Below are 13,072 nucleotides of genomic sequence, written 5' to 3' on the forward strand. Positions count from 1 at the left end.
TACTAAGAGTAAAATGGGTAATGATATCCATTTAACTTTATATTTTAAACGCATTTTAACATTCAATACGCTTTAATTGCAACTTATTAGGTTATATTTTTGTTTACACATGGTTAAAATATGTTTACTATAGTGGTAACCATGGAAATCTACAAATATATAGTTGAACTAGGTCACTTTAGTAAAATCATTCATCTTCATAAGGGACTGCCAGTGACAGGCTGTTGCACGCATAAAATGCAACCTTTTTATTCTGACAGTGTATGAGTTCTATTAACATTACAGAATAGAACATGATCAATATGAATTTAAGTCCACACAAGCATAAGGGCACAAAGTCTGAAGAAAGATCGACTCGTTTCCGACGCTGCTGGTTGCAACTACGTACAAACTAAATGTATATTTAGACAGATATATGTAGATTGCTTACGTTAATTGTTGCGCAATGCGCACTTATGCATCAGTAGCAGCCGCAGTTCATATACCGCCCGCTAATGACTGCAGCAGTAGGGATGGGCGATACCACTTATTTTGTTTTCGATACCATACCGATACTTTTAAAGGCCAGCAAAGTTCTAAATACGAACTTTTAAATTATGAAATTTATTCAATTAGTAAATTATTCAATTACTAAGAGTAAAATGGGTAATGATATCCATTTAACTTTATATTTTAAACGCATTTTAACATTCAATACGCTTTAATTGCAACTTATTAGGTTATATTTTTGTTTACACATGGTTAAAATATGTTTACTATAGTGGTAACCATGGAAATCTACAAATATATAGTTGAACTAGGTCACTTTAGTAAAATCATTCATCTTCATAAGGGACTGCCAGTGACAGGCTGTTGCACGCATAAAATGCAACCTTTTTATTCTGACCGTGTATGATTTATATCAACATTACAGAATAGAACATGATCAATGTGAACTTTTAACATTCAATTTAACTAAATGTAATTGCACAATATAGCCTACAATTTCAGATAGTTTATTGTGAAATAACTCAAACATATAATGTTTTTCTGTCCTCTGATAAGCATTGTTCTGGGCTGCCGTTCCCAAAAGCATCAATGAATCAATTACAAAAATCAATTTAAAAAAAATAAATTACAATACTTTTGGGAATCAAAGTATGATTGATTGGTTCTGTCTGTCATCATTTGCGTGTGTTCAGAATTCAATGCATATTATACTCATTTTGTTTGTTTGTTAAATAAACAAAATCAATGGTAAAAAACACACCTTGGTATCGATATTTTTATTTGAGTATCAATACTTTCGATTACTCGCATTAGTATCGATATAACGATACTTCAGGATCGATACCCCCATCCCTATGCAGCAGTATTGGGGGTGCTTTAATAGTTACGTACGCGAGTTACGTAATCAGATTACTTTTTTTCAAGTAACTAGTAAAGTAACGCATTACTTTTTAATTTACAAGAGTGTATGGAGTACCGCAATATTGTAATGCATTACTTTTAAAAGTAACTTTCCCCAACACTGGTTATGAACATATCCAAATTTTACCACAGTTCTAGTACTTAACTGTTTACGGTGACAGATATGTTTTTGGAAGTACCGAGGCTTCGAGGCTTGTATCGAGACGAGCTCTGTCGTTTTTTTTTTTTTTTTTTCCTCATAACTTGTAAAAACCTGAACTTTCCTGCACCTTATTGGATCGATCAGCAGGTGTCACTAGCGTGAATTCAAAGCCTCGAGAAAGGAACCAGTTTTCAACACATCTGGCTGGAAAGCTTTAAAGCTTAATGAAGCTTAATCTCGCCACCACTAGGTCAGAGGAGGCATCAATGTATGATATTCTTGTGCGAAAGTCAAGTGTTGTGTTTCAAACGCGGCAACACTACGCGCCTGCGCGGTAGCACAGCAAGCGATTGGGTGAGAGCTGCGCGCCAACAAAACGTTTGTTCAAAGCCGCTTCCGCTATCGAGGTGATGAGACACATTGCCGTTGTTTAAGGAAAATACCTAAAAATAAAGTGAAATATGCAGAGCAATAAAGTTGAAGAAATCACGGACAAGTTAGAGGGGTAAGTAATCAAATAATCGCATCTGTACCGTTCACGGTTTTTCATTAATAAACCTTTTATTCCGACCTAAAACTGTTATTGCGTGCTTTAACAGTGTTTTTCTCTTGCAGCTATCTGTCTATAGACACAGAGAAGATGGACAAATACGACAGGTGAATACAATATGCAGATCTAATCTCGGGTGACTGTGTCACCAGCCAGAATATGTATTTTACTGTCCACATTGACGTAAAACGGTACTTTTAAATACTTGCTCACAATAACATAATTTGTTTCAGTGTAGCTGTTAATGTTTGATATCTGTTGTTATGTATTGTTATACAGTATGTCGAATCAGAATGCTTCTGTACTTTTACATCTTTTCGCTGGAAAGGTATTATGTCAGTAGTTGGCATGTCATGACAAGCAGTTGTGCTTTGTCTAAAACAACATGTTTCTAATTCTTGTATCATTCTTGTGTGTTTTGGCGTTTTTATTTATAGATAGGTAGATAGATTTTTATTTTTCACTTTTTTTAGTTCAGTGAAAATACCTCAGCCTGAAGTTGTGGTTACAGAAAATTAATTATACATTTCATCCTTAATTAGTCATAATAAGATACAGTTCATAGACAATAGCAGGACATGTTACATTATTTGGGGTAGGTTATCACAACGGATTTTATTATAAACTTTTCAGCGAAGCGATTATGAAACAGCTAAAATGTTTATGGTAACACAAAAATATTGTATATATTGAAATGTGATCTGACTTCTTGCCCTGACTTTGTGCTGTAAAACACACACACACATTTTTACTACAACTTAACATCTTGATGTTGGGAAAAAGTTCATTTTGTCCATAAATGTCCGTTTAATTTGTCAACTACACATGTACAGTCATCTCTGTTTCTGTCTAATGTTAATTAATTCAAAAAACTAATTGACAGAAATGTCTATCTCTGTCTCACTTTATCCACAGACAGAATAAAAACTATTGAAATTATGTTTATCTACTTTGAGTTTAATTTAAAAAAAAGAAAGACAGTGTTTTAATGTGTTTGATATTAGTATGTGGGTGTATTTTTAACACTTTTTATTATTTTTGCAGGTACCGGCAGGAGGGGAAGGAGGCTGCCATGCGTGGTGATTTGCCTGGTGCCCTTGAGCTGTTTGAGTTGGCTTACCAGCTGCAGCCAAGTAACAAGCTGAAGAAACGGATCCAGGCCATACAGGATCTCATTCAGAGAGATAAGGAGGAAGATGAGGAGGAAGAGGAGTTTGTGGATGTGAATAATAGTGGATTGATGCTTTATAAAGGACTCTACAACAAACTGTACGACCATCAGAAAGATGGTGTGGCATTTCTGTACAGTCTCTACCGTGACGGAAGGAAAGGAGGAATCCTGGCTGACGACATGGGCCTCGGCAAGACCATTCAAGTCATTTCGTTTTTGTCAGGGATGTATGATGCAGAGCTGGCCAATTATACCCTGTTAGTCATGCCTACCTCGCTCATTAAGAACTGGGTACGTGAGTTCGCCAAGTGGACCCCTGGCATGAGGGTGAAAGAATTTCACGGCGCCAGCAAAACTGAGCGAAACAGGAACCTCGAGCGAATCCAGCGCAGGGGAGGAGTCATCATTACCACCTACCAGATGCTCATCAACAACTACGAGCAACTTGGATCATATGACCAACGTGAGTTCAAGTGGGACTACGTAATCCTGGACGAGGCCCACAAAATTAAAACCTCGTCCACTAAAACCGCTAAAAGCGCTCACGCCATCCCCGCTAAACACCGTGTGCTACTGACCGGCACTCCAGTTCAGAATAACCTACGAGAGATGTGGGCGCTGTTTGACTTCGCTTGCCACGGGTCGCTTCTGGGAACCTCCAAAACATTCAAAACTGAGTATGAGAATCCAATCACTCGTGCAAGGGAGAAAGACTCCACCCCTGGAGAGAAAGCACTTGGATTGAGGATTTCTCAGAACTTGATGGACATCATCAAGCCTTATTTTCTCAGGCGGACCAAAGCAGATGTTCAGCACAAAAAGCAAAAACGTGAAGAAGGCTTTGAAGATGAGGAAGATCAAGAGAACAAATGTCCAAATGCTGGCAAAGGCGTAGAGATGCCGTCGCTGACGCGAAAGAACGATCTCATCGTGTGGACGTACCTCAGCTCGGTGCAGGAGGACATTTATAACCAGTTCATCTCGTTGGACCATATTAAGCAGTTGCTGACAACTACCAGGTCGCCGCTGGCAGAGCTTACGGTGTTGAAGAAGCTCTGTGACCATCCCAGACTCCTGTCTAATCGAGCTGTGACTCAGCTAGGCCTGGAGCAAGGTTCCGTCTCTGACGCCATCCATCCAGACGATGAGACTGAGTCAGCTGTGAGTCAGATCGATAAAATTTCAGATGACACCTTGGTTGCGGAGTCGGGGAAGCTGCAGTTTCTCGTGTCTCTATTGGAATGCCTCCGTGAAGAGGGCCATCGGACCCTGATCTTCTCTCAGTCGAGGAAGATGCTAGACATCATGGAGCGCGTCCTGCGTAACAGAAACTTTCGCCTGCTGCGTTTGGATGGCACAGTGACGCATCTGGCAGAAAGGGAGAAGCGTATCATGTTGTTCCAGACAGACAAACGTTACACAATATTCCTCCTCACCACTCAGGTGGGTGGAGTCGGCATCACACTGACTGCAGCAAACCGTGTCGTGATCTTTGACCCCAGCTGGAACCCCGCGACAGATGCTCAGGCTGTGGACCGCGCCTACCGAATTGGCCAAACTGAAAATGTCATCATCTATCGACTCATCACCTGTGGCACTGTGGAGGAGAGGATCTACCGCAGACAGGTAAATAAAAATCTTAACTTTACATTTGCTTCACCATGTAGTTTTAATCTTAAAAAAAAAATAAAAATACGAGTAGGGGCTGTTTGATTTGGCCAAAAAAAAATTATATTGCAGTTATTTTGAAATGTCTCATATTGCTACTGCTTAGATTTGCAGGCAAAAAGAAGTAAAGCATTTTGAATCCCATTGAAAAGGATGTACAAAAACTACAAACTAATAACAAGCAATGCTTATGTTTCCAAATTAATGTTTTTATTTTTGAAGTTGTTTTTGGGGTATATTCTATACAAAAAAATTAAGAAAATGTGAATTAAAAACTGTACTCTTTACATTCATATTGTTTCTTGTTAGTGCACTTCAGTTATGATGTTTTTGTAACATGTTTTTGTAATATAATAATAATAATTTATATAATTTCTTAATTATATTAAAGGGGTAGTTCACACAAAAATGAAAATTCTGTCATTATTTACTCACCCTCATGTCGTTCCAAACCCGTAAGACCTTAGTTAATTTTCAGAACACAAATTAAGATTATTTTTGTTGAAATCCGAGAGCTCTCTGACCCTCCACAGACAGCAAGGGGTTAAAATGGTCCATGTGACATCAGTGGTTCAACCGTAATTTTAACGTTCCAAACCTTAGTTAATTTTCAGAACACAAATTAAGATTATTTTTGTTGAAATCCGAGAGCTCTCTGAGCTCTCTGAGACAGCAAGGGGTTAAAATGGTCCATGTGACATCAGTGGTTCAACCGTAATTTTACGAAGCTAGAGAATACTTTTTGTGTGCAAAGAAAACAAAAATAACGACTTTATTCAACAATTCGTCTCCTTCGTGTCATCCTGGCACCATTTTGGAGAGTATTAAGATGCATGCGCGTGCTTTGATTTGAACGTAAACATAATGTATTCTCGTAGCTTTGTGAAATTACGTTTGAACCACTGATGTCACATGGACCATTTTAACCCCTTGCTGTCTGTGGAGGGTCAGAGAGCTCTCAGATTTCAACAAAAATATCTTAATTTGTGTTCCGAAGATGAACAAAGGTCTTGCAGGTTTGGAACGACATGAGGGTGAGTAATTAATGACAGAGTTTTAATTTTTGGGTTAACTATTCCTTTAAGCATTATTTCTGTTTAAATTATAAAAAAGGAAGACAAACACATAGTTATTGTAATATTACTGTCGAACTTTAAATAAAAACAATATTATTAAGTTGATGTTGTTTTTGTTGTGTCTTTCCAATATCTGCAGGTGTTTAAAGACTCTCTCATCCGGCAGACAACCGGCGATAAGAAGAACCCGTTCCGTTACTTCAGTAAGCAGGAGCTGCGTGAACTGTTTAAACTCGAAGACACACGCTCATCCAGCACTCAGCAGCAGCTTCAGGCAGTGCATGCACAAAACCGCCGCTCTGACACCAGCCTGGACCAGCACATCGCTCGCCTTCACAGCATGGAGATGTTCGGCATCTCCGATCATGACCTCATGTTCACTAAAGAGGTGGCAGCCAATGAAGACGACCCTGAGGATGCAGAGTCACATCACTACATACAAACACGTGTCCAGAAAGCACAAGAGCTCATGCAGGCAGAATCAGAACTGCAAGGCCAGCTCTTGGACAGCATGGCCCAGAACACCGAACCCGCTTGGCTCAGGCAAATGAACCAGCCGAAATCTGCTGGTAGAGACCGCCCGGCCCCCCCACGTGTCAAAAAAGAGCCTGTGACAGTGGATCTGACACATAACAGTTACGATGAGTCAGAACTAGAGGAAGATGAGCAGAACTTTCCACCAGCTGAGAATGCGGAGGTGGAAGTTGTAAGTGAAGAAGTGCAAATTGTAGATGAAGATGACCAAGTGGAAAATGAGTCTCCTTGGTCTGCTGGAGAAAGAAACGTGCATGTTAGCCCCGCTGCTGACAAGCAAGCTCACACTGTGATCACGCTGGATGACAGTTTAGATGAGGAGGACCAGTTTTACACTAATGCAGCATCAGGCAATCAAAACTTGCCAAGTCCTTCTCGCCAGTTTCCAAAGCTGGAAGAACTTTCTATAGCATCGGATGCTCTTGGTAACGAAGAGGTTCAGGTGGACAAGCTTAATTTAAAGATGTTTTCATCACCCCAATCTCCAAATGAGGCCACAGCAGGAGAGTCTTTCAAAGCAGAGGTGGAAGCGCTTCAGGGAAACTTCAACTTGCAGCTGGAGGACAGTGCGGATATGTTCTCTGTCGAAGAAGAGGAAGTTCGTGATGTTGAGGAGTCGCTAGCCGAGGAAAGTCATGGATTTCAGCTTCAGATGGACATCAGTGGAGAAAGGCAGAAATTCGTTCATCTTCGGAACACAAATTAAGATATGTTTGATGGAATCTGAGAGCTCTCTGACCCTCCACAGACAGCAAGGGGTTAAAATGGTCCATGTGACATCAGTGGTTCAACCGTAATTTTACGAAGCTAGAGAATACTTTTTGTGTGCAAAGAAAACAAAAATAACGACTTTATTCAACAATTCGTCTCCTTCGTGTCATCCTGGCACCATTTTGGAGAGTATTAAGATGCATGCGCGTGCTTTGATTTGAACGTAAACATAATGTATTCTCGTAGCTTTGTGAAATTACGTTTGAACCACTGATGTCACATGGACCATTTTAACCCCTTGCTGTCTGTGGAGGGTCAGAGAGCTCTCAGATTTCAACAAAAATATCTTAATTTGTGTTCCGAAGATGAACAAAGGTCTTGCAGGTTTGGAACGACATGAGGGTGAGTAATTAATGACAGAGTTTTAATTTTTGGGTTAACTATTCCTTTAAGCATTATTTCTGTTTAAATTATAAAAAAGGAAGACAAACACATAGTTATTGTAATATTACTGTCGAACTTTAAATAAAAACAATATTATTAAGTTGATGTTGTTTTTGTTGTGTCTTTCCAATATCTGCAGGTGTTTAAAGACTCTCTCATCCGGCAGACAACCGGCGATAAGAAGAACCCGTTCCGTTACTTCAGTAAGCAGGAGCTGCGTGAACTGTTTAAACTCGAAGACACACGCTCATCCAGCACTCAGCAGCAGCTTCAGGCAATGCATGCACAAAACCGCCGCTCTGACACCAGCCTGGACCAGCACATCGCTCGCCTTCACAGCATGGAGATGTTCGGCATCTCCGATCATGACCTCATGTTCACTAAAGAGGTGGCAGCCAATGAAGACGACCCTGAGGATGCAGAGTCACATCACTACATACAAACACGTGTCCAGAAAGCACAAGAGCTCATGCAGGCAGAATCAGAACTGCAAGGCCAGCTCTTGGACAGCATGGCCCAGAACACCGAACCCGCTTGGCTCAGGCAAATGAACCAGCCGAAATCTGCTGGTAGAGACCGCCCGGCCCCCCCACGTGTCAAAAAAGAGCCTGTGACAGTGGATCTGACACATAACAGTTACGATGAGTCAGAACTAGAGGAAGATGAGCAGAACTTTCCACCAGCTGAGAATGCGGAGGTGGAAGTTGTAAGTGAAGAAGTGCAAATTGTAGATGAAGATGACCAAGTGGAAAATGAGTCTCCTTGGTCTGCTGGAGAAAGAAACGTGCATGTTAGCCCCGCTGCTGACAAGCAAGCTCACACTGTGATCACGCTGGATGACAGTTTAGATGAGGAGGACCAGTTTTACACTAATGCAGCATCAGGCAATCAAAACTTGCCAAGTCCTTCTCGCCAGTTTCCAAAGCTGGAAGAACTTTCTATAGCATCGGATGCTCTTGGTAACGAAGAGGTTCAGGTGGACAAGCTTAATTTAAAGATGTTTTCATCACCCCAATCTCCAAATGAGGCCACAGCAGGAGAGTCTTTCAAAGCAGAGGTGGAAGCGCTTCAGGGAAACTTCAACTTGCAGCTGGAGGACAGTGCGGATATGTTCTCTGTCGAAGAAGAGGAAGTTCGTGATGTTGAGGAGTCGCTAGCCGAGGAAAGTCATGGATTTCAGCTTCAGATGGACATCAGTGGAGAAAGGCTAGAAGAAGCGAGTATCCATGAAAGCAGACAAGATGGTAACCAAAACAATGTTGAAATCAGCAACTGTAACACTGGTGAAGTCAGCAAGCATGAATCTCCTCTGAGGATCCGTTCTGCTCCGGACACACCTGCAGACGACTCCTTTGTGCATTCAGTTCAGAGAAAAAAAAGGCAGGTCATCTCTGACACTGATGAAGACGAAGAAGAGGAGGAGTCAGAGAAGCCATGTTTAACAAGCAGTCCATTGACCAGTGGCCTCAGCAGGCTGGGCTCTTCAACACCAAAATCCACTTTGATTGACGGCAGCCAACTCCAGCACAGCTTGAACGCTTCGGTGGCATCAAGAAGGACCTTCGTTATGTCCATGCTGGAGAATGAGTCAGATGAGGAGTCAGCAGAGCCCTGTGAAGATAAAACCAAATCCTATGAGATTTCGGAAGCTAGTGAAAGTTATGCAGATGAATCAGTGGTGGAAGAAGAGGAGCCCAGTGGAGAGACTTTGAACTCGGAAGAGTCAGAAAGTCACAAGGAGCTTGAAGAGGTGGAAGAAAGCGTAGATTCAAGAGGAGACTGGGAGCATGAAGAATGGCACAGCGCCCTGCTTGAATCCACTGCTGATGTTGAACTAGACTCTAATGAAATGATGGACCAGTGTGCCCCTAAAACATTCCCTCCGGAAACACACATTCTTCCTGCTAGCTCCTCAGGCAGTGATGTGACTGCTGCTAAACCCTCCGAGAACACGTATGAGATGCTGGTCCTGTCTGGGAAACAGTGTTTGGCAGAAGGGAGGAAGCAGGCAGCTCTGGATTTCTTTCTAAAAGCCATAGACATTAATACTGGTGATGCTGAGATCCAGCTCTTGATCATTCAGCTGTACAGACAACTTAGCCAATAGCAAAATTAAAATGTGCGCTATCATATATGTACCATATTTGACATAACTTCTTTTTTTTTCTGTCTGTTGGTAAAAAGTTGCAGACTGCATGTGAATTAAATATGCTGAACTGATCAGAGGAAATACTTAAGAAAAATATGTTGTGTATCTTAATACTGTTTGTGGATTTTCCCAGTAATTCCTCTTCATGTTTATTTGTTTACTTAAATTTCCATGTTTCATTGGTTTCAAACTGTTCAATTGATCATATCCTGATATGTACAATTGTGGAGAAAAAAAATAAATTCTCTGAGGTTTCGTAGCTTGTTTCGTTGCCTGTATGATTTTTCTGCATTCCAGATGTGAATCTGCACTTTAGAATAGTATTTTCTGAATATCAAACCTTATCTGTTTAAGTTCTTTTTTGCATGAACTTTATTTTCTGTGGTAATTGGTCCTGTGTAACAGATCTAGCATATACAGTTTATAAATACTTTACATTTTCTGCCCATATGCTTTTCTACCAAAGTAGTTTAAGTACATTAAAATCAATATACAGTAATATGTATTACTAGAAAGGTTTTACCCTGTGAAAGAAAATAATCTTATCATTGCATTTGTTATCTAACAGTAGATCAGTATTGGTTTTGATAAAACAAAGACCAATAGTGTGCTGATGCATTTCAGTGGCCATTAGGATTGATAAAAAACCCTACATACACAAAATATTATGCAGTGTTCTAGCCGGAGTGGTAATTTATATTCTGATAATATATTGTCTTTTTCAAAATGTGCCTATAAACCAGGTCTTACGTCTTAAGACCTGGATTAAAAGACTAGAAAAAAATGCCATCAAGTACATCAAGACCATTCCATCAAGTACAGGAGGCACATGAGCTGGTAAAGACAGTTTATTGGTTTATTTCTAGGCATATAATTATGGCTTGATGCTCATGCCACCATGCACATCATCTACAGTAATCACAACTTGAAGTCACTGCTGTACTGTATTTAGAGATTGAAGCTGAGACACTTGGAGAAGTTTAGAAGTTCCCTGCAGGCTAATTAAACAGTTTTTCAAGTAAGCTTTTCTTTGTGAATCCACATTATATAGAACAATTAAACAACAAAGCTGTCAACTCTCATACCCACCCACTCCAAACATGTATACCTGCAACACCCAAAGACTAATGAAGTGTTCAGGGAAGTAAAAGCACATCAATGGGTTTTTGGTTTGGACCACAACACTTTCCTTCTTCAATGTTAAGGAATAAAGTCAGGACTCCAATATAACTGGTTTACATTTGTCAAAAGAACTTCTGAGACTGAAACTACATTGTTAAGCACAGTGATGACACCGGAGGAATATGACACTAATTACTGGTAAACTAGGGCTTTAAAATGGGCTTACTGCCATTTCTTAAATATTATACATGCTGTATTCACTGATGGTCATATTTCTCTAATGTGCTAATGTCCTGCGGTACAAGCATTTCATAGCAAACTGGGGGTTTAATACAGTGTGATGCAATGCAGGAGATGTTAGTTGAGCTTAAAATACACAGCAATTTCTCAACAAAACAGTTCATAATACTGTTACCAATGAGAGAGAGAGAGTCGACTGGCAAAGAAACCATTAATATTTCACACTATTTATTACTTCATACAGTTATGCTTCCTAAAATATAGAGTAACCAATCAGTGTTCTGTCTCTATCCAGTGATGACTGTCATTGGAAAATGTTGAACTCTAGCATAAGATACCTTCAAAGTATTATGTCCAAACCCTCTTACCAGCAATTTTGGCCATCCACATCTGTACGTATATAAACATACACACAACACACGTTTGGTGAACACTACACACTTGAATTAAATTCAGTCCATAATACTGAACCACAGCTTCAATACACTTGGTTTTTGTGCTGTAAAGATTAAAGGCAGAAGGACATCATTTTTCATGAGGGCAACATTGAAACTAGACAGACAAAGTATTTTCTTCCTTCATTTCCACTTTCTTTCCTTTTCTGTTGAAAGAGATGAGCAGTTATCCCATTGCAGTCAGCTGCACCAATGTGGTCTGTCACATTACCTGGTAAATAGAGGAAAATATGTTTATGATGACAAATCTTGTTCGTATGAAAATATGAACAAAAATTTATTTGGATATAAATCTATTTGAAACTTACTAGACTTACTAGAATTTTATAGTTCAAAACTTCGGGGTCAGTAACATTTTTGATCAAAGAAATTCATTATTTATAAAAGATGATTAAATTGATCACAATTGACATTAAAGATTGCATTCATAAAAGAATCCTAAAAAAAGTTTCTCATGGTTTCAACAAATATACTGAGAAGCACAACTGTTTTCAACATTGATAATAATAAGAAATGTTTCTTGAGCGGCAAATCAGCATATTAGACTGATTTCTGACTGGAGTAATAAAGGAGTAATGGAGGAATAAATTACATTTTTAAATATATTCAAATAGAAAACAGTTATTTTTAATTGTAATAATGTTTCACAATATTATTTTTACTGTATTAGAGAGTATAAGAGACATTTCAAAAACATAAAAAAATATAATACTATACTATTTTGTTACATCTCAATTAGCAAGTTGTTAAAAAAAAAAAAAACGTACTGACGCAAACTTTTCAACTGTACTGTAGATCTGTTGTTGATTACAATCTACTCTCATGCAAAAGTATACAAATTGCATTCAACCGAACTTGTACCATTATTGTACGTGGTGTTTGTCAGAGGCTGGAGGGTTGCTGGGAACGAGTTTCGAGTCGGATCCAGGGCTACAGACCCCTTCTATTAGATTCTTGTTGCAGTCGCCCAGGCTGGCAGCAGGGGAGAGTCTGGGATAAGCTACTTGTCCGGTCAGATCCAACAGGTCCTCTAAAGCACGCATGTTATTCATTCCAATCTGCTGGGGAGAGTTCACTGGCGAGAATTCTGGGATGGAAATGAGTTCCTCCTTCGAAACGGGGCTGAGAATACAAAAAACAAAGACCACAATATTCCCAGTAAATTTGAGGTACTTTAGTTAGGCCTCATACCCTCCAAATGTTGATAATGGGTCAGTATCTATTCAGAATAATGAATTGCATACCAAATATTCAAAATAATAATTATGTAAATATGCTAAATAAATATGCTAAATATTTTCTCAAAATCGACTGAATGTGGGATTTATATTTGACCCTGGACCACAAAACCAGTCTTAAGTGTCAATTTTTCGAAATTGAGATTTATACATCATCTGAAA

General features: G+C 39.5%; 2 protein-coding genes across 5 annotated transcripts in view; one reads left to right on the forward strand and one right to left on the reverse strand.

Annotated features, from left to right (window-relative positions):
* Nucleotides 1-1,819: 1,819 nt before the first annotated feature.
* LOC107687665 (DNA excision repair protein ERCC-6-like) lies at nucleotides 1,820-10,354 on the forward strand. Its single transcript, XM_016485082.1, has 5 exons — nucleotides 1,820-2,057; nucleotides 2,168-2,209; nucleotides 3,147-4,899; nucleotides 6,157-7,223; nucleotides 8,913-10,354. Exons 1-5 carry the CDS (start codon nucleotides 2,014-2,016, stop codon nucleotides 9,811-9,813), a joined length of 3,807 nt encoding a protein of 1,268 aa, XP_016340568.1. The 5' UTR covers nucleotides 1,820-2,013; the 3' UTR covers nucleotides 9,814-10,354.
* Nucleotides 10,355-11,216: 862 nt separating this feature from the next.
* Nucleotides 11,217-13,072, reverse strand: part of LOC107687666 (MAP7 domain-containing protein 2-like) — a 23,884-nt gene continuing 22,028 nt past the window's right edge. For all 4 annotated transcript variants that reach the window (XM_016485086.1, XM_016485087.1, XM_016485088.1 and 1 more), the window contains 2 exons: nucleotides 12,534-12,794; nucleotides 11,217-11,883 (listed from right to left, as the gene is read on the reverse strand). In XM_016485086.1, coding sequence (XP_016340572.1) covers nucleotides 12,536-12,794 — 259 coding nt within the window. In that variant the 3' untranslated portion in view covers nucleotides 11,217-11,883; nucleotides 12,534-12,535. The remainder of the gene's footprint in view (nucleotides 11,884-12,533; nucleotides 12,795-13,072) is intronic.

Source organism: Sinocyclocheilus anshuiensis, unplaced genomic scaffold (assembly GCF_001515605.1).
Source record: "Sinocyclocheilus anshuiensis isolate Anshui unplaced genomic scaffold, SAMN03320099.WGS_v1.1 scaffold281, whole genome shotgun sequence".
Lineage (NCBI taxonomy): Eukaryota > Metazoa > Chordata > Actinopteri > Cypriniformes > Cyprinidae > Sinocyclocheilus > Sinocyclocheilus anshuiensis.